The sequence below is a fragment of the Schistocerca americana genome, chromosome 9 (genome assembly GCF_021461395.2).
Source record: "Schistocerca americana isolate TAMUIC-IGC-003095 chromosome 9, iqSchAmer2.1, whole genome shotgun sequence".
Classification (NCBI taxonomy): Eukaryota; Metazoa; Arthropoda; class Insecta; order Orthoptera; family Acrididae; genus Schistocerca; species Schistocerca americana.
Window position 1 is genome coordinate 71,816,106 of NC_060127.1, and position 22,039 is coordinate 71,838,144.

General features: G+C 40.8%; 1 protein-coding gene across 2 annotated transcripts in view; it reads right to left on the reverse strand.

Annotated features, from left to right (window-relative positions):
- Window positions 1-22,039, reverse strand: part of LOC124551081 — a 72,704-nt gene that overhangs the window by 10,554 nt on the left and 40,111 nt on the right. For both annotated transcript variants that reach the window (XM_047126007.1, XM_047126008.1), the window contains one exon: window positions 9,467-9,773. In XM_047126007.1, coding sequence (XP_046981963.1) covers window positions 9,467-9,773 — 307 coding nt within the window. The remainder of the gene's footprint in view (window positions 1-9,466; window positions 9,774-22,039) is intronic.

Here is a 22,039-nt window from a genome sequence, read left to right on the forward strand (position 1 = left end):
CCTCTAAAAGTGGTGTTCCATCACCTATCCAACATTCACACCATCCTATAGTCTGTTCAGAATTACTTTAGGATTGACACTTGTCCAGGAGCATTTAGAGGAGAACAGTTGCCACATCCCCCAAACAGCATACACGCAATCTTACATTTCATTCAACTCGCTCAACAGGCAAACTATTCACTTTATAAATATAGAAATTGCATCAATGCATTCCAAAACAGTTATACTACATTTTGATTTTAATTTTAGCTGCAGCAACAAATTGTTAAGATGATATAAAGGCAGCTTACGGAAGTGCAATTCCTCACAACGTAACTAAATTTTCGACATGTGGGAAACTTTTTTGTTATTGAAGTTGGGTGAATACATTACGCGAATGAAATTTCAAGAATACATCACATTTCCATATGTTCGAAACCGGAACTCTGTTGGAGATCTCTAATATGAGATAATTTGAGTTAAATATGATGCACAATTGTCCGCTAATCGAGTGCCCGTACAGTTTTGGCATGAGAAATGGATAGACATAGGTTTGTAATGAAACTGTTATAGATTTTCTGATCCACCTACTTAATTCTAACACAACCAAAAATATGATTAAATATGTTTATCACAGTGGGAAAACTTATCTTAAATAGTACATCATCTATTATTCAGAAAGAATATAGGCGATACAAATAACACGGCATCTGTATTATAGCAGTTATATAGTAAGCAATAATATTTGTGTGTGTGATGCATACTGAATTTCTGAGATGAATTTCCTATGAAATTAGTAGCTGTTAAGGCCCTCTTATTAAAATTTCAAAACTTATGACGATATACTTTTGTTATGTAGGCACTTACAGATGTAAACTGCGCATGCCAAGCACATAGCTGGCTCCGCCTGTGCTCCATTTCTACGGGGATAATGGAGAAATTCTAGTGAAGTATCTCTCGTTGCTATGACAGATTCTTGAAGTGTCACTGTCACTGTCATCATTTAATAAATTGTCATCTCCTCCATTGAATTTTCCGAAAAATCTTCATTCTGCCATGCACTTTCCATAATGCCCTGCGTACGTTTCACCACAGCCTTCTTCCAATCTTCAGCGCTGACATTCTTGACAGCTCTTGTGAGTGCTTCAACTGCAGAGAGGGTCACAATTTATTACGGCCCCTGGCAACATAGCTTTTAATTTGGGCCCACACTAACTTTATTGGGTTGAAATGGCAGTGGTAAGGTGGTATGTATGCCCATGTTTTCTTGCAAGTTCATTAATTTTGTACAGGGGGAACTGTGGTTTATGGAGTGATATTTTTTCTACAAGCTCCATCTTTTTAAGGTCATCAGTTACACTGACATTATGATGCTGAAACCAATCAATCGTTTCCTGCTTTCTGTCTGCCATGTTACATGTGTTGTCAACAACAACTGAATGGTAAGGAGCATTATCTAGTAGTACTGTTCACTGTTTTCCAAGATTTGATATTAATGAATCTTTGAACCACTTTGTAAACGTAATGTGGTTCATTTCTTCGTGATACTCTATTTTCTTTGATTTAAAAAGCAGGAGACTGTTTTCAAGAAAACTCTGGGAGGTGCCTGCATAAAAAAGAATAAGTCTGTCATCCTTACCAGAAGGCATTGCCATTGTTCCTTTAATGGGTTGTTTGTCCAGGCCTGCTTGGCAATGTGACCAGATTTTGCCCACATTTCGTCAGGCCACGCCACTTCACCAATATTTACACTACGGATGTCCTTAAAAATTGGCTTTACCATGGAGCTATATTCCCCCTCTTCATTAACAGCTTATGGGCACGGAAATGTCTATAGTGAAAGCCAAAGTTGTGTAAAACTGTGGACAAGGTTGTGCGACTGTGTTGAAAAAGTCTCGATTCTTTAACTGTGACCAATAAATTCCTGAGCACCAGATGTTCCTTCCTGAGATAATAACCATAAAGATGATGACAAATTGCATCCTCTGCAAATGAATTGATGTTGGTAATCCATTTATCCATACGACATTTTCCCCTCCAGAGGTGTTAAGTTTTTATGGTTCTTCAGGTTCCCTTTCTTTGTCGAACGTTTCCTTCCCAATTGTCACAACAGTGTTTTTCTTTGTATTTAAAACTGAAACAGTTATATCACCTTGGCAACAGAGAGCAGTGGGCCACAATTAAATTCTTCATTCTCACTCAAAGTAGTCACATAACGCATAAACCATTTCTCTTGACTGCCTTCGTATGCCAATCCTCTGGGCAGGAGAAGGACGTCAAACTTTTCCACTTATTACTTCTGATGAACTTCCTGCTGACACTGTTGAGAACCACACAACGAATAACTGTAACAATGAACAACAGCAAAAATTCCTACAACTGTGGAGATGAACAAGTCACGAGGTGCAATGACCAGACAGGACAGCAAGCTGGCTACAACTGAAGCCCACCGCAAGCACGTAAGTGTTGTGTGGGGTAAAGATTTGGGAACTTCGGGGATTTACTCCATCTTCAGGTAGTGTGGTACTGGCGGAAAGTGGCCCTGTGAATACCAGAATTTGGTCGGTTGGTGTAGTTCAAGTCCCTGGTCAATGCAACTATAAAAACTATTTGCTTTTAATATCCAAAACTACAGATATCTCAACTTCCCAAGCTTACAGTCTGCTGGTCCAGAATTGGTTTTTAGTTTTTGCAACAAACACCAGTAATATGACTTGGAACATATGTCGGCATTAATGTTTAGCAAATTAATTTTTTCCTTCCAATTGCCATCAGAGAACATTTTGTTCGGGAGTGAGCACGCCTTCTGTTGTAAGTGTGTATAAGTTATCCATCACATGTTGTTCAACACCAATCTAACACTGTAAGCTGTCTCAGAAATTCTAACTACAGGAGTTACATACAGGGCAATTCAAAATTAACACAGCAATTACAAATAATACTTGTGTAATCATTGTGTACAAGCAGACAAAGAAAAAAAAATTTCCCAGATTTCCAGATTAAAAGCACTTTTTCCAGGTTGAAAACACTTTTTGTGTGTTAAGTGACAGTATACTTTTCCTCAGAACTATAAAACTTATCAATCCTTTGAATGGTTGTAGAATTTTCTGGCATTTTAGACAACAAAACCCAGGGAAAAACACGTTTTGGAAAGATCTTTGGTGTGCAGAGCTTGTACACTGCATATTTTCGTATTATGAAAGTATAAATTCGAATTCCAACAAACATCGTATGTTACTTTCCAAAGCACTGAAATCGATAATGCGATGTGCCTTTGTAACCCAGTCACAGCTCATGTCACATGACCTCACCAGCCGATGACAGCAGATATTCAGAGCATAGGACATGTGATGTAGTCAGCCAACAGCAACATCACTGTTAAGTAGTGCAAACACACAACTAGGAAAAGTTAATGGTTTAAACTAATATACACGGTGTTGCTACAAGAAAGGAAAAGCTTTCACATATAACGTTGGTCTCAAAGATTAATAAGCTGCAAGAGAAGCTAAGCTTTCACATATAATGTTGATCTTTTTTGTGCATTTTACATTTTAAGATACATCACACAAATGTGTCAGTAAAATTTTTAACAATGGCATAAATGTCTGATCTGAGCTCGAAATTCTTCTAAATGGTCATACTCAAAGAGTTCATTTTTAGATGAGAGTCAGACGCCCTGTGACTTAAGAAATTCATTGTACATTCTCGCACACAGTTCATCTTGTGTAGAAAGAAATTTACTTAGAACGTAAAACTTTTCAAATAACCATTTGCAATATTTTCCTGCGGCCTGTTAGATATAGGTCCGTTTCTGCAATTGCCACAGGGGGCCAAATAACAGATGTCACCGCGCTTGCGCAGCTATGATGAGGCAGGAAGCCCGTATGTTCATACATGTAAAACATTAAAAGATCTTACATTATATCATAAAAGAAACATAACAGCAGAAGATACTCCAAGAGCATCAGAATTTCGTGAACCATACTAAAAAGCAATATTCGGCTTAAAATGCACATTCATATGTACGAGTGCGGTTCAGAAAGTAACCTCCGATAGGTCACAGTGCGGGTTGTGGGGGGAGTAGCAACGCCATCTGTGCGTTCACGCACTCAACAGGTCAGTCGGCATCAAGTCGTGGTCGAGTGAACGTCGTACCTGCGCTAGTTTAGTTTTTGTGGCAGTTTGAAATGTGTGCTGCAATAGAAAACCCCGCCAAATGTGAAGTGCGTGCTGTCATAAGGTTTTTTACAGCCAAAGGATATTCTGCAGCAGCTATTCATCGTGAGCTTTGTGCCGTGTACGGACCAAGAGTTATGAGTGAAGGAGTTGTCCGTGAATGGGTACGTTTATTTAAAAGTGGACGAGAAAACGTTCATGATGAAGAGAGGAGTGGTAGACCATAATTGGTGACTGACGAACTCGTTCAGACAGTTGATGCAAAAGTTCGTGAAAATCGACGTTTCTCAATGTCGGAGTTGTCTACTGGTTTTCCACAGATTTCTAAGACTCTCTTGTACGAGATAGTGACAGCAAGATTGGGTTACCGTAAGTTCTGTGCACGATGGGTGCCCAAAATTCTTACCGACCACCACAAAACTCAAAGAATGGCCTCTGCGTTAGACTTTCTGTCACGTTATGAGGACGAAGGAGAACCATTGTTAAACAGAATCGTGACCGGTGACGAAACCTGGATTAAGTACGTGAACCCTGAGACAAAAGAACAATCAAAGATGTGGGCACATTCAAATTCGCCTACCAAACCAAGAAAAGCCTCGCAAGATTTTTCTGCCAGAAAACTGATGGCAACGGTGTTTTGGGATGCCAAAGGGGTGTTGTTGGTTGAATTCATGGAACGTGGTACGACCATTAATCAAGACGTGTACTGTGAAACAATAAAAAAGTTACGACAGGCTATACAGAACAAACGCCGTGGTATGCTGACTTCCGGTATCGTTTTTTTTGCACGATAACGCCCGTCCTCACTCTGCTCGCAGAACAACGGCCCTTCTTGAGTCCTTCAAGTGGGACGTTATCAACCATCCACCTTACAGCCCAGACCTGGCGCCAAGTGATTATCACCTCTTCATGCATTTGAAGAAATGGCTCGGGTCACAGCGGTTTGATGACGACGAAGAGCTCAAAGATGCGGTCACAGGCTGGCTCCAGGCACAAGCGGGTGATTTTTATGCAGAAGGAATTTCCAAGCTTGTGAAGAGATACGATAAGTGCCTCAATCACTATGGAGACTATGTAGAAAAATAGTGCAAAGATGTAGTTGTAAGATGTATATATTAAAATATTTTTATTTAACTTGGTGTATTTTTTTAAATCAACCGGAGGTTACTTTCTAAACGGCCCTCGTAAATTTTCTTGGAGTATCAGTACCATATTATCTCATGTTTGGTTCTTCGTTGTGGCATAATGCCACACATACTAGAAGATAAGAATGTGCATTTAAAACGCAGCAAACAACCAATAGTTTGGAATTAAAAACTTAGTTTAAAATAAATTGACTGCCTCAGCAGAAAAGATTAATAAAAGACAAATTTCTGTAGCAAGCTGACAAAAATAATTTCATTGTTCTGCAAGGTGATTAATGCTTGAGGTTCAGAAAGGTGGAAGTAAAATAAAATCTTAAAATAATAACATGTACTTTTAATCCACTTGATGGCTTTTCATTTGATCTGAGAGCAATAAATGAAGAGGAAACAGCAAAATCACTTAACGTAAACACAGGTCACTCGGAGACTATCCACCTCTCTACTGTAACTCAGACTGCTCCGTGCATCAGCCCTAGATCTACGATATTTCAGAATCAAGGCAATACTAGATAGTGGCACGCCCCCCACCCCCACCCCACTCTCCCTCGAGAGTGTGAGGTAGGATGCCAAAAATTAAAAATCGACTTTTCAAAAATATGTTCGTTTTGTAGTGCACATCTTACTGAAGATGTCTGATACATAAAACATACGTGTTCGAGGAAAGGTAGGACATGTTATTTGTGTTCAGGACAGTGGAAATTAAAATGTCCTGTGGTGTCTCTCCTGCTCCCAGTCATACAGTTTGACATCCTACCCCTCCTCCCCTTTTTTTTATATAAAAAAAACCAAGAACTCTTCAGAAAAATAGCATTATTTCTTGCCTATTAGCTAATAACTTTGTTTTGTGTTACATAAAATTAAATATAGGATACATAAATCCAGTAAAGACGAGACAAGCAAGATAGTATTCATTTCTTCAATCCTTATGTCCTAGCATTTTTTTCTCTCTAATCTTACAACACCTTTACTTGGTGTGCTTTCCTTTCTGGGAAAGGATCTATTACCTCATCATCAAAGATCATCAACCATATTGCTACATGAAAAAATGAAATGTCATTGCCTAATATTGTAAATCTGTTAGTACAAATAGTACCCCTGACTGGTGTGGTTTCTTGATCTGATTACCAGTATTTTGTCACTGTCTGCTAGATAAAACAAAATAGGCCAGTCTAATCTTGTGCACAACAACTTTAACACACACCAAATAAGCAAGACGGTTTTGGCACAAATGGTCAGTTTTATAACACAACGGAATGTCATTCACGAAGTACCAACATAAAATGCCTATTAGGCCTACTACAAGCAAAAAGCTTTACATCAGGAAATTGTTTCACATTTCATTCATACGCTCCAGCTTCTCAAGCACGAGATCGAAATGTAGTAGTACAAAATTTTTATATAAATTTGGAATCTTCATATTCTTCCGTAATTTGTGTTGTGCCCTGTTTCTTCTTCTTCGTCATTGTAACAATCAATCTTGTCATCACTAATTACATAACTATTCCTTCCAGTATCAAAACTTATTCACCAGTTAACTACACTAGCCCTGCCACAATCACCGGTTTAGTTACCCCATGTTTATTCTCTGGTTAGGCGTTATTACGTGTTTGTACAATGCGTTTTCCGTGCTTCTCACAGGACAGAACTTAAGCGGATGTTAGCCAGGGACTGTACAACTGGCCCTTACTAGTGTAGCCATTTGGCCAAAAACTTTCAGTCAAAATTTCATTCTCTTGGATACACCGAAAAGTTAATACGTAATTTTTCATGCCTTTTATTCCTGTTAGTCATTTATTCTCACTCTGATAGACTCTACGGATTTCATTCATAATTATAACAATGCTGATCATTTGCAAACCCAGTCAACATAAACAGCGACTGACATTCACCTGTTCGGCTTTATTCTGCTCAGCTCCTGTAGCCCTGTCCCCTTTTGTCTGCATGAAAGTTTATTTCGACATACGACGGGGATTCCTCTGCCAGAGACATCATGTACACTATGAACGAATTCAAAAATCAACTTACGATTCATCCAGAAATCAACTTGGGATGTGTTCCAAATTAACAGGGATGAGTTTCCAAACCATACGAATAATCGATAGACCAATGAGCGCTCGATGCTCGGCGCTTTGTGAAACAAGGCTTTTTTCCTCAAGAGTATGAATTGGTAGCTAATCATCAATTAAAAATAAAAAGGTATTATTTTCAGTAAAAAAGTTATGATTCAATAACAGTTATCATTTTCATTTGACATGTGCAGAACTCAGATAAAAGTAAACAGAAGACGTGTCTGGCAAGAATTGAACTGTCAATCTCAGGATTTTAATACTATGCACGCACCTACAGGCAGCTATGATAAAAGGTTTGAAACGTTTTTTACGTGACACAGATCAATCTTTAAAGTCAAATTTTGCAAATGTCCTTGGAGGAGGAGGAGGAGGAGGAGGACAGTGTGTAAAGTTCCACTGACAACATGGTCATTAGATATGGAGCACAAGTTCACGTTGGGAAAGGGCAGAGAGGGAAATCAGCCGTGCCCTTTCGAAGGAACCATCCCAGTATTTGCCTTAAGCAATTTAGGGAAATCGTGGAAAACCTAAATCAGTATGGACGGATGGATGGATGGATGCGTGTTTGAACAGTCATCCTCTTGAATGCGAGTCCAGTGTGCTGAAAACTGTGCTACCTCACATGGTCAAATGTTAGGAAAGTTCATTGTACTGCTTTATGAAACGTGTCCAAACACTCTTCACCAAACCCTGGAAATATGGAGAAAATCACAGAGGGCAGAGCACCTGTTAGGTCTGTTCCCAAGCAGCCCATCTGGGATATCATATGCACTACTTCAACCCAGTTGTAGCACAATTCAGTGAGTTGTGGATAGCAAGTCATTTAGCCATGGATCGGGATCACACCTCATTGCTTTCCATGTTTTGGGGCATCCATGTTGTTTCTGTGATTAGGGTGGAAGGGACTGCTAAACATTATTAGGCATGTTGTTGTTGTCATCGTCGTCAACTTTATCCCATGCCATCCTCATTATCTCTGCGCAATTACTTCAACCCACATCCTCCGATCCCACTTACCACAGTCAAGCATCTGTTTTCACCCCCCCCCCCCCCACACACACACACATATTCTCTCTCTCCCTCCCCCCTCCCCCCTCCAATCCTCCATAATCAAACACTGTTGATTCCTAAATGCCTCAGAATATGATCCATCAACGATCCCTCCCTTTAGTCAAGTTGCGCCATAGATTTCATTTCTGCCTAATGTGAATCAGTACCACCTCATTAATTATTTGATGTACCCCACCTAATCTTCAGCATTCTTCTAACAGACATTATCAAAGCTTCTGTTCTCTTCTTGTCTGAACTGTGTATCAACCACATTCCATTTCTGTACAAAGCTAGACTTGTTTTGTTGCCAATTCTGGTGGGCTCTGTGAATCAGCATGGGAGTATACAAAATATTCACAATATAGTACTTATAATTTTATTAGTTTTCCTTTGTACAACTCACAGCTAAACAAATTTGCTTCTTTGCTCATAATAATTTCAAGTCTGCTAATTTTGCTCTCTTTCCTGGCGCCAACAGAAATGTAATAACAAATTTTATTTATTATTCCTATGCACACCTGTACATAGTTGTATAGGATGAAATGATCGTACGGCATTGTTGGCCAGGAGGCCCCATGCGGGGAAGTTCGGCCGCCGGACTGCAAGTCCTTTAACGCCACTTCAGCAACTTGCGAGTCAATGATGATGAAAGACGCACAACACCCAGTCATCACGAGGCAGATAAAACCCCTGACCCCGCCGGGAATCGAACCCAGGGCCCCGTGCACGGGAAGCGAGAATGCTACCGCAAGACCACGAGCTGCGGACGTTGTATAGAATGATCTTCAGTGAGTCAGCACCCAGTAGCTAACACCAATGAAATACAGAACTTTGTCTATGAGTGTAGCATACCAAAAAATGTGTGCTGCAGTGTAGTGTATGTTCTTTCACAAACGCCAACCCACCACTTAATAACAGGAGCAAGTTTCAGGGCGAGAGAGAGAGAGAGAGAGAGAGAGAGAGAGAGAGAGAGAGAGAGAGAGAGAACTGCAACCAGATCAGGCAATTTACAACACTACACAATTTTTCAAATGAATCTACACTCACCTGATTGGTGCACGGTTCTGCACGAATTGGAGGTCCCTCAACTGGCATCTCGAGAAGCCCGCCATTGTTCCTCAGGAGGCGAGAAGCAAGTTCTGCTGTAACCATGCGGAGATGCATCTTGCGGCCTCCCATGACAGGGCCAGCCACCTCACATATTGACCCCCTGCCACCTCGGCAGACATCCTCCACGAGACGCAACACCCTCCGCCGCCCGAGAAGCGATGGTGGCACTCCGAGCACTGTGACCCACAGCCGTGCCCAGTGGCTGCGTTTGTCCAGGCCATTTGCCTCTGCCGCATTGCTCGACCTTTGTTGTGGAAAGTAATTACTGTATTAACAACTGAAGAACTGCAGGAATTTGAACAATATTACAAGCTATGTTCACATGTTACACATACGAGGTCCATTAGAAAAGTATTTTTTTTTTCTGCAGACACCTGATGGATTAGAATCTAGTACACTTCCACGAGCCGACCTTGAAGCTCTGTGCACACATGTGAATTTTTCCCACCTGTTGCTGGCAAGCAGCAGTTGAGTGAGGTACCGTGCAGTGCTTGTGTCTTATAATGGAATGACTGGAGCAGTGCTACTGAATCAAATTTTGCAAGAAACTGGGTGACAGCTAGGTAGAAACCAGTCGGAAGACACAAGATGGCTTTTTATGAGGATGCTATGGGCATCACACAGATAAGGAGTAGTACAACCGGTTTAAAGATGGCTGCACATCGGTGGAGATTAGCCACACTCCAGTCATCCATCAGCTGACTGCTTTCTTTGACTCCCACGATTTGGTACACCACAAGTATGCCCTACAGAGTCAATCAATCACCTATGAGCACTACAGGGATGTCCTCTGTCGCTTACATGATGCTGTGCAGTTCAAGAGACTGGACTTGTGGTCATTAGGAATTTGATGCCTCCTTCACGACACACTCTCGATATGGCCTCCAGTGACTTCTTGCTGTTCCCCAACTCAAGAGGCCACTGAAAGGAACACGATTTCAGACAAGAGAGGACATTATGCCAGCAATGACAGCCAAACTGAACTCCATTCTGAAAGAGGCTTTTTCGGCATGCTTCCAACAATGGTGGCAGCACTCCGAGAAGTGTGTGGAGTCCCAAGCGAACTACTTTGAGGGTGATCAGATGTCCAATACTCCAAGGTAAACCAGTCTTCTTTTTCTTGGCCAAAGGTCGTATACTTTTCTAACAGATCTTGTATGAAGTGTGTCACACAATTCTTTATTAGTCACTTGGGTAGAGCCTCACCTTGGGAAGATCAGTTTGCATCCCAGAGAAATGTAGGAACGTGGAAAATAAAACTGAGTCGACGACTTGTAAGACGGGGTAAAAAAGCCAATATACTTTCAGGTTTATATATACAGTTTTTGCCACTGTTGACTTGACTACTCTCTTTGATATTCTGAAGATAGAAGGGACAAAATACAGTGGGCAAAAGGAAACTCACAACTTATACAGACACCAGACTGCAATTATAAGAGATGAAGGCCGCAAAAAGACAATAGTAGGGTAGAAGGGAGTGATACAAAGTTGCAGCCTATCCCCAATGTTATACAATCAGTACATTCCGTAAGCTGCAAAGGAAACCAATGATAAATTTGGAGTGTGAAATCTATCAGTGACAGCAAAGGACTTTGAAGAGCAGCTGAATGGAATGGATAGTGTCTGGAAAAGAGGTCTCAAGATGAACAACAACAAAAGTAAAATTAGAGTATTGGAATTTATTTGAATTAACTCAAGCAATGCTGAGGGGATTGATTAGAAAAAGAGGTATTAAAAGGAGTAGATAATTTTTATTTGGGCAGCAGAATAATTCTTGAGGGCTACGGTACAGAGGATATAACTGCAAACTGGCAAATGCAAGAGGTGCTTCTCTAAGAAAAAGAAATTTGATTTACACAATCACAATAAAGATTGAATTGGTGCCAGTTTCTTTTCACTGCCCAGTTGCGTATGATCTTCAGAGCCTTTTCCAATGCATAAATACCCATTATACAAGTAACTGGTCATTGCATCACACAAGGACATAAGTTATAAGCTGTATTTACCAGGCTTCTCGGGCACGTAGACCACGAAAGAGCATTTACCACCGTAGAAAACTAGTTTTTCATGTACAATAGCACATGTGCTTAAGCTGTAACATTTATGGGAATTTTCCACAACTTTTCTAAACAGAAAAGAAGCCACTGCTTTTCTTTTGACAAGTAATCAAACTGCAAGCAGTTCAACAACAAAATGAAACAGTTCCTAGACACGAGACATTTTATTATTTATCAACCTGAATCATCAGTTGGAAATACATAATTTACTTTTTTTTGATTGGATTTAAAATCAGAAGGAAACATCATAAGTCTCAAAAGCCAAACGTTCATGCAAATACAGGTTCAATAGCTCAGCTTTGCTTCTGTCAGACATAATCTATTTCAGCATTTGTCCATAGTAGGACGTGATCAAGAACTTAATTGAAATATTGATGCCGTACTGAAAAAGGGTCTTTTGAATTGCCTTTAGTCAATTTGGTGGATGGAAATTTCATGATAATGTTGTGGTGATGACTTCTAGCAGCTCAGGTTGGAGATGCTTTGGCTCAATCATACTTGTTCTTGCCGTAGAAGAGATTTTTGCTTTTGCATTGGTCATCACATGGATCACTACTTTCATCACTCATTTTCTGTTCCACTTTGCTCTGAAAAAAGTGTCATGCTCGCTCACAGTGGGTCCAGATTCTTCAAGATCATCATCTTACTCACTCTAATCTGATTCCTCTAACCATCTGCTCACAGTTTCCTCAAATTTAGGGTCTGAAATGTTCACACATTGTTTTCTATTTGAATCAGATCCTTTAACTGCAGAATTCCTAGGTTCCTACATATTTTAAATGCTACGAACTAGAAAATATCAAGACTACGCAACAAAAATAAAAGCAGGAAAAAAAAGAAAAAGAAATGCACAAGCAATGTAGTGCTGTCAAAATGAGTACAAGTGATTTTCAAACAGATGTCACCAACATTATAGAAGCTCTCGAAGAACACATCACTCTCTGCCAATCTGCTCACCAACTAAACTCAAAGCTAATGAACCTATGGACGCAATAATGGGAAGGGAACAGACTAAACCGCAACAGTTGATAGAAGCATGAAGTCAAAAAGGCCACACCATGTTAATCAAAGGTGAATTGTAAACATCTAAAACACTTGATGAATAGTATAAGATTAAGATTGTATGCTATATGCTTGCCTACATGGCATTGTGGCGACAGTTGGTCATCTTGGTTTCAATGACAGTAGTTATTAAGATTTTGGGGATTATTTAAAGTGCCTTGGAATCATTGCTGTTTTGCTCCAAGTATGTCTCAGGCCAGTGCTAGACTCGTTGGGTGTGGGTTGTCACTGATTGTATGACAAGACATTAATACAGTTGCAGATGAGCATGTTGCAGGTATCTAAATTGTAATTAATGTATGTACTATATGAGAGCAGCAACGCTTGGCCTGAAGCATATTGCATATCAACCAAGAGAGATACCAGAACAGATCGTGCTTTTACATAAATGAGCCAGCTGTTGTTTGCTGGACGGAATATAGAAGATGTTGTTTGGCCCACCTGTTTTTAATGAATACAGATGATTAACTGTGTTCTTAAATTTTATGGGGTGTTAAATTGCATTTGTGAAATTTAACCTGATAGATGTTTTTAAACAGTAAATTGTTCAAAGTGCCTCTCTGCACTTAGTTTAAATATTTATCTTTCTTGTGATATAATATTTCCAGGAAATTTATAAAGTCCTAATACAAACCACACAATAGGCCACAAAAATAAAATAAAATATTAAGAAGGCACAACAATACAGAATCCACTGCTATAACACAAAAAAGTGTCCCTTAGGCTAGGTTTACCTCCCAGTTAGCAGGCAACACCACTGAACGCTTTCTTCCTGAAAACTGTTGGCAAATACGAGGGCGGTTCAGAAAGTAACCTCCGATTGGTCACAGTGCGGGTTGTGGGGGGAGTAGCGACGCCATCTGTGCGTTCACGCACTCAACAGGTCAGTCGGCATCAAGTCGTGGTCGAGTGAACGTCGTACCTGCGCTAGTTTAGTTTTTGTGGCAGTTTGAAATGTGTGCTGCAATAGAAAACCCCGCCAAATGTGAAGTGCGTGCTGTCATAAGGTTTTTTACAGCCAAAGGATATTCTGCAGCAGCTATTCATCGTGAGCTTTGTGCCGTGTACGGACCAAGAGTTATGAGTGAAGGAGTTGTCCGTGAATGGGTACGTTTATTTAAAAGTGGACGAGAAAACGTTCATGATGAAGAGAGGAGTGGTAGACCATAATTGGTGACTGACGAACTCGTTCAGACAGTTGATGCAAAAGTTCGTGAAAATCGACGTTTCTCAATGTCGGAGTTGTCTACTGGTTTTCCACAGATTTCTAAGACTCTCTTGTACGAGATAGTGACAGCAAGATTGGGTTACCGTAAGTTCTGTGCACGATGGGTGCCCAAAATTCTTACCGACCACCACAAAACTCAAAGAATGGCCTCTGCGTTAGACTTTCTGTCACGTTATGAGGACGAAGGAGAACCATTGTTAAACAGAATCGTGACCGGTGACGAAACCTGGATTAAGTACGTGAACCCTGAGACAAAAGAACAATCAAAGATGTGGGCACATTCAAATTCGCCTACCAAACCAAGAAAAGCCTCGTAAGATTTTTCTGCCAGAAAACTGATGGCAACGGTGTTTTGGGATGCCAAAGGGGTGTTGTTGGTTGAATTCATGGAACGTGGTACGACCATTAATCAAGACGTGTACTGTGAAACAATAAAAAAGTTACGACAGGCTATACAGAACAAACGCCGTGGTATGCTGACTTCCGGTATCGTTTTTTTGCACGATAACGCCCGTCCTCACTCTGCTCGCAGAACAACGGCCCTTCTTGAGTCCTTCAAGTGGGACGTTATCAACCATCCACCTTACAGCCCAGACCTGGCGCCAAGTGATTATCACCTCTTCATGCATTTGAAGAAATGGCTCGGGTCACAGCGGTTTGATGACGACGAAGAGCTCAAAGATGCGGTCACAGGCTGGCTCCAGGCACAAGCGGGTGATTTTTATGCAGAAGGAATTTCCAAGCTTGTGAAGAGATACGATTAGTGCCTCAATCACTATGGAGACTATGTAGAAAAATAGTGCAAAGATGTAGTTGTAAGATGTATATATTAAAATATTTTTATTTAACTTGGTGTATTTTTTTAAATCAACCAGAGGTTACTTTCTGAACGGCCCTCGTACATTTTGTTCCATGCACAGTGTGTGAATGCCAGCACATGAAATCACTGTGTCTGTGGCATTACATGTCAGTCTGCAACCATCATTGTAGTTTAGATGATACCAAGTACCATTTTTTCTTTGTACATGGATTTTGTTGTCTACTGGCACTGAGAAGTGTTCCAAAAACAACATAGGTGAGTTATTTTTATTTTATTTTTTTTTAATTTGGGGGGGGGGGGGGGGCGGCAGCAGAGCACATAGGCTGGAATAAATGCTATTACGTGTTCTAATTGTCTGCTCACACTATTTCATTTCTATCCTGACCAGTGGCTAGAGCTCACTGGGTATAAACTGAATGCTTATCCTAACTGCTGCTGTTTTTTTATTCAGTACTAGCTGAGAAATCTGTTGTTGCTTGGGTATTTGTTTATAGCTGTACACAAAATTCATACACATGGAATTTAATTTTGACTTATAATACATTTTTCGTATATAACATTTGAAGAAGTGTTATCAGGGACATGATAAAGAGCTTATGTGCTTCACCAATATCGGGGAGAGCCACCTAGACCTGGCTGTGAGAAAAGCAGCTAGCACTAAGGTCCACGCCCACAAATCGCAGCATCTAGCCTTGTACTTTGTTTACGTTCGTGGCATAATATAAACTCAATAGGGTGTGTACACATTTAAAGCAAAATGGGTAATTGTTAGAAATAAGAGGAATTCGGGATAGAAAAACTTTTACACCTGAGCGACTTTGTGTCAAAATTTCTACTTCTGTGAAATTATATAGGAGCGTAGCAGCTTTCAGGCTCTGTTAGAGAATGGTTCTAAGAAGTGAGATAGAGCGTGACGTCCCCAATCAGAGTTATATCACGTCTTGCTTTTGGAAGGAGCTTCTTAAGAGCAAGCTAGAGCCTGATTTTCTCAAACGGCAATAAGTCTCGTCTCATTATCTTCATTGGATTCTGGGGGGCACAGAGTCCTCAGTTTTTTACCCATTGTGGTGTAATCAGAAAGACTTCTCATTTTCTACACATTTTCATTTGTAACAAAGCAAAATCAAATGCAGTGAGCACAAAAATCACAAAGCAAGCCCAATCAATTTGTTTTTCCTAGCAAATAATATAAATGACAACGTTTCGAAAGAAGCAAAGTGATGTCAGAAGTTTTTAATGCACAAAGCAAAACAGTAAATCTGCAAACCTTAGAGAAGTAAATTCACTTTTGGTTTATATTCATAAAGATAAGATTGTGGTGTTTAATTCTGTCACTGATGTAAACTTCTGAAAATACATCTGTCACTGAGTTAAAAAGAAAGTAACAGTGCCTTCTATTAGTGACCTGTAATCCTACATTTAACTTTCCAATACTCACGAATGATAAAGTACTGTATAGCTCAACGACTCTGTGTATTTCTCATTTATTTTCATGTGGTCAGCCACCTCGAGGGGTGGCATGTGTCTTCAAGGTGAGTTGGTGGCTACAGTAACGTCACTAGAGGAAGTACCAATGAGGACACTTGTGTATGCTACATGTACAGCTAATCCAGGCTGAAGTAGTGCGTCGAACCAGGAATAAAAGCCAAAGCTGAACAATGATGTGACTGACTTTGGAAGACAAAGGACTACTGTATTCTATTTGGTATGCTGAGCTATGCAAGAGAACTGTCAAGCTGAGATTACAATTACATTCACATTCTGCATTACAATGTGGCTGGTAATTTTCTTGTGGAACCAACTGTTTATCATGAGTATGTTATTATATTACACTCTAAGACTATATGGCATATATCTTTAGATGTATCATCCTGTCTCAGTCAGGAAAATAGATGATATGGTCTATTATGTGCCAGCTTGCACTGCATAATTCATTGAAGATGTCTGAGCTTTTATATCTGCGGTCAACCACAGGCAAGCTTAGTAATATTTAGCATTCCCTGCTCGAGACAAAGTTAAACTTTGATAAAAAACAATTAGAACATCACAACTAATGCAACCTATATTCACGAAATATAGTTTTCAAGCATGAATATTTTCGCGTCCAGCGAGTGTTCTAGACACTTACTGACACAGGAAGCTGAGGAGTCAGTCCAGTTAGGTGATGTTGAGATGGCTATCTGAATATTTTGAAGAAGTCAAAGAGCTCTGCAAGCAAATACACTCCTGGAAATTGAAATAAGAACACCGTGAATTCATTGTCCCAGGAAGGGGAAATTTTATTGACACATTCCTGGGGTCAGATACATCACATGATCACACTGACAGAACCACAGGCACATAGACACAGCCAACAGAGGATGCACAATGTCGGCACTAGTACAGTGTATATCCACCTTTCGCAGCAATGCAGGCTGCTAGTCTCCCATGGAGACGATCGTAGAGATGCTGGATGTAGTCCTGTGGAACGGCTTGCCATGCCATTTCCACCTGGCGCCTCAGTTGGACCAGCGTTCGTGCTGGACGTGCAGACCGCGTGAGACGACGCTTCATCCAGTCCCAAACATGCTCAATGGGGGACAGATCCGGAGATCTTGCTGGCCAGGGTAGTTGACTTACACCTTCTAGAGCACGTTGGGTGGCACGGGATACATGCGGACGTGCATTGTCCTGTTGGAACAGCAAGTTCCCTTGCCGGTCTAGGAATGGTAGAACGATGGGTTCGATGACGGTTTGGATGTACCGTGCACTATTCAGTGTCCCCTCGACGATCACCAGTGGTGTACGGCCAGTGTAGGAGATCGCTCCCCACACCATGAAGCCGGGTGTTGGCCCTGTGTGCCTCGGTCGTATGCAGTCCTGATTGTGGCGCTCACCTGCACGGCGCCGAACACGCATACGACCATCATTGGCACCAAGGCAGAAGCGACTCTCATCGCTGAAGACGACACGTCTCCATTCGTCCCTCCATTCACGCCTGTCGCGACACCACTGGAGGCGGGCTGCACGATGTTGGGGCGTGAGCGGAAGAAGGCCTAACGGTGTGCGGGACAGTAGCCCAGCTTCATGGAGACGGTTGCGAATGGTCCTCGCCGATACCCCAGGAGCAACAGTGTCCCTAATTTGCTGGGAAGTGGCGGTGCGGTCCCCTACGGCACTGCGTAGGATCCTACGGTCTTGGCGTGCATCCGTGCGTCGCTGCGGTCCGGTCCCAGGTCGACGGGCACGTGCACCTTCCGCCGACCACTGGCGACAACATCGATGTACTGTGGAGACCTCACGCCCCACGTGTTGAGCAATTCGGCGGTACGTCCACCCGGCCTCCCGCATGCCCACTATACGCCCTCGCTCAAAGTCCGTCAACGGCACATACGGTTCACGTCCACGCTGTCGCGGCATGCTACCAGTGTTAAAGACTGCGATGGAGCTCCGTATGCCACGGCAAACTGGCTGACACTGACGGCGGCGGTGCACAAATGCTGCGCAGCTAGCGCCATTCGACGGCCAACACCGCGGTTCCTGGTGTGTCCGCTGTGCCGTGCGTATGATCATTGCTTGTACAGCCCTCTCGCAGTGTCCGGAGCAAGTATGGTGGGTCTGACACACCGGTGTCAATGTGTTCTTTTTTCCATTTCCAGGAGTGTATATGAATGAATAGGTAAAACTTGAATAACTACCTTTTTTAATATCTGTCTGAGCAAAAAATGAGTAAGAGACTCGAATGGAAGTACACTATCCCTGATTTTAAATTCCCCTAGAGGGAATTAAGTATGAATGCGAGCAGAGCCAGAGCGAACATTACAAGTCCAGGCCCCAGGCCTGACCTACATAGATGTCCATCCTGAACAGCTGTCTGAACTGAACTCACTCTCAGACACTGTCGCCTTAGCCTTTATACTGCGTGGCAGGATATGCCATCCCTTTCACATCAGCACTTCCGACACTGCCTTGCGGGGCCTCATGTGTGACTGTATATGGTTGTCGCCAGCCCATGCCACACCTCACGGCTTCTTCGTGTGAGCTCACCTGATACGCAATGAGTCTATGTGACATTTCAACCAATGCCTAAAGTGACCCCTTCGTGTAGCATTTCCTCTGTACTATGAGTACTTTCTAGAAAGCTTATTCATTCTGCCTTCCATTCTTTTACCTTTCAGGCACTGCATTCTTTAAATATACAATACCTCCATCCCTTAGGGAACAATTTGCAGATACTGTCCTAGCATCTATATACCAAATTCTTTACAGTTCTTCACAATAGAAATACATATAAATCAAACTTTTCCTGTATGAAATACATTTAAATTTTTACAATATCATTGTTACATTCTGATACCTGAAATAAAGGCCTCTTTCACTTTACAATATTGGACATTTCATTTCATATAATATTACTATTTTCTTTTCTGGTGGGATAGGTATACATTTTTATTTTACAATAAACTTTACAATCAACAGCACTTCACACGCTGATGCACGCTCCATAACATAATTACAATTTTAATATATGAAAGAGAAAACACTTTATCTAGCTTTCACACTTTCTTCCAGTGTTATCTTTCTTCAGCATTGGTCCATTTTTGTTTTAACACTCTGATAAACACAAACTTTATATTACTTTACATATGTCTGCAAGTCACTGGAGATTTACCAAAACTTCTCTCTTAACTGTCTCGAGACGTCCTAGTAGGAGGGTACCTGACTATGTCTCTCTCTGGGCACTTACTGACATTAGATTTTTCTACAACTGTCACTCATTTTTTTGAAAACAGACTTAAACAGTCTTTGTAACATTTACAGTATTTACATAGACATAGACAGCTATGATCTCTATCACATCTGTTTCTTTAGCGTCCCTTTCCCTAGGGAAGTTACCACGAACTTAATTGATGTATACATTAGTGCATGTTGCGATAACACTTATTATGTTTTCATCCACGAACAAATTCAGAATTTCTATTTCTGTCTTTTTTATACGAGCTTGATTTTTTGGTCCCGGCAAATGTGTAATAAAATTACAAGGTAACTGCAATCAGTTTCAATACGTCTAAATTTACCCACATGAAAGATCGATTGAATCTATGAAAACAATAAAGTAATACAGACTAACTTTGTATCAGATTGTGACAGCAGAGCTCGTGCGGATGACAAGTCTCCTCCAGACTTTAATAATGTTTCATAAACAATGTATTTTTCGTAACTGAAAGACAACAATGACTGGAGCTAACAGCCGGAGAGCTAACAGAAAGGTACTGAAAATAGCGCGAACTCAATCCAGCCCTGTCAGACTAAACTGGGCGGGAAAGTCATGTGGATGACGAGTGCCATCCACGCGAGCAACGCAGGGTTAAAAAAAAGACACTATTTTAAAAAATGGATTTTTTTAATTTTTCCATTTTGTGGCCTGCAACATCTTTGTTGGGGGACTAAATAAAAATCTGAAAATTTCACAGTTAATAGACCTTTACGATATCAAACTCCCTCAGACTTCAAGAAGAATGTAATAATTCCAATCCCAAAGAAAGCAGGTGTTGACAGATGTGAATATTACCGAACAATCAGTTTAATAAGTCACAGCTGCAAAATACTAATGAGAGTTCTTTACAGACAAATGGAAAAACTGGTAGAACCCGACCTCGGGAAAGGTCAGTTTGGATTCCATAGAAATGTTGGAACACGTGAGGCAACACTGACCCTACGACTTATCTTAGAAGAAAGGTTAAGGAAACGCAAACCTACGTTTCTAGCATTTGTAGACTTCGAGAAAGCTTTTGACAATGTTGACTGGAGTACTCTCTTTCAAATCCTGAAAGTGGCAGGGGTAAAATAAAGGGAGCGAAAGGCTATTTACAATTTGTACAGAAACCAGATGGCAGTTATAAGAGTCGAGGGACATGAAAGGGAAGCAGTGGTTGGGAAGGGAGTGGGACAGGGTTGCAGCCTCTCCCCGATGCTATTCAATCTGTATATTGAGCAAGCAGTAAAAGAAACAAAAGAAAAGTTCGGAGTAGGTATTAAAATCCATGGAGAAGAAATAAAAACTTTGAAGTTCGCCGATGACATTATAATTCTGTCAGAGACAGCAAAGGACTTTGAAGAGCAGTTGAACGGAATGGACAGTGTCTTGAAAGGAGGATATAAGATGAACATCAACAAAAGCAAAACGAGGATAATGGAAAGTAGTCGAATTAAGTCGGATGGTGCTGAGGGAATTATATTAGGAAATGAGACACTTAAAGTAGTAAAGGAGTTATCCTATTTGGGCAGCAAAATAACCGATGATGGTCGAAGTAGAGAGGATATAAAATGTAGACTGGCAATGGCAAGGGAAGCATTTCTGAAGAAGAGAAATTTGTTGACATCGAGTATTGATTAAGTGTCAGGAAGTCATTTCTGAAAGTATTTGTATGGAGTGTAGCCATGTATGGAAGTGAAACACAGACGATAAATAGTTTGGACAAGAAGAGAATAGAAGCTTTTGAAATGTGGTGCTACAGAAGAATGCTGAAGATTAGATGGGTAGATCACATAACTAATGAGGAGGTGTTGAATAGAATTGGGGAGAATTTTGTGGCACAACTTGACTAGAAGAAGGGATCAGTTGGTAGGCCATGTTCTGAGGCATCAAGGGATCACCAATTTAGTGTTGGAGGGCAGCGTGGAGGGTAAAAATCGTAGAGGGAGACCAAGAGATGAATACACTAAGCAGATTCGGAAGGATGTAGGCTGCAGTAGGTACTGGGAGATGATGAAGCTTGCACAGGACAGAATAGCATGGAGAGCTGCATCAAACCAGTCTCAGGACTGAAGACCACAACAACAACAACAACAACAACAACAACTTATTTAGCTAGAGGTTCTTGAAGTGTACAGTTGAAAAATGGTGTCGAGTCATTCCATGTCAAATCAACACACTTTAAATACAAATTTTACCTCACCCTCTTAGATTTTGCTGTAAGTTGGTATACTTATAGTGGGTGCTGAAACTAAGAAAAATACCAAATTTCAATTTTTTACCTCAAACCACTCCTGAAATATGATCATGTAAACTTTTCAAAAACTGGCCAAAAATGTGTGAACGGACTTTTTTTAAATTGCCCTAGGAGTTGCCCTAACTGAGCTAGAGGACTGGGAAAGGTGTCATTTTGCAGCATTTTTCATGCTCTTTACAGTGATAGACAAAAACATAGCTTCTAATTAATAACCTTTTTCATAATGGTAATTAATATTTTGATTTAATTTTTTTTTACAAAAAGTATATAATTGAAAATTTTCAAAATATTTCTGTAACTACTTCATACTGTTGTAAATCATATGGCAAAATATAAAAATGGGATGATGAT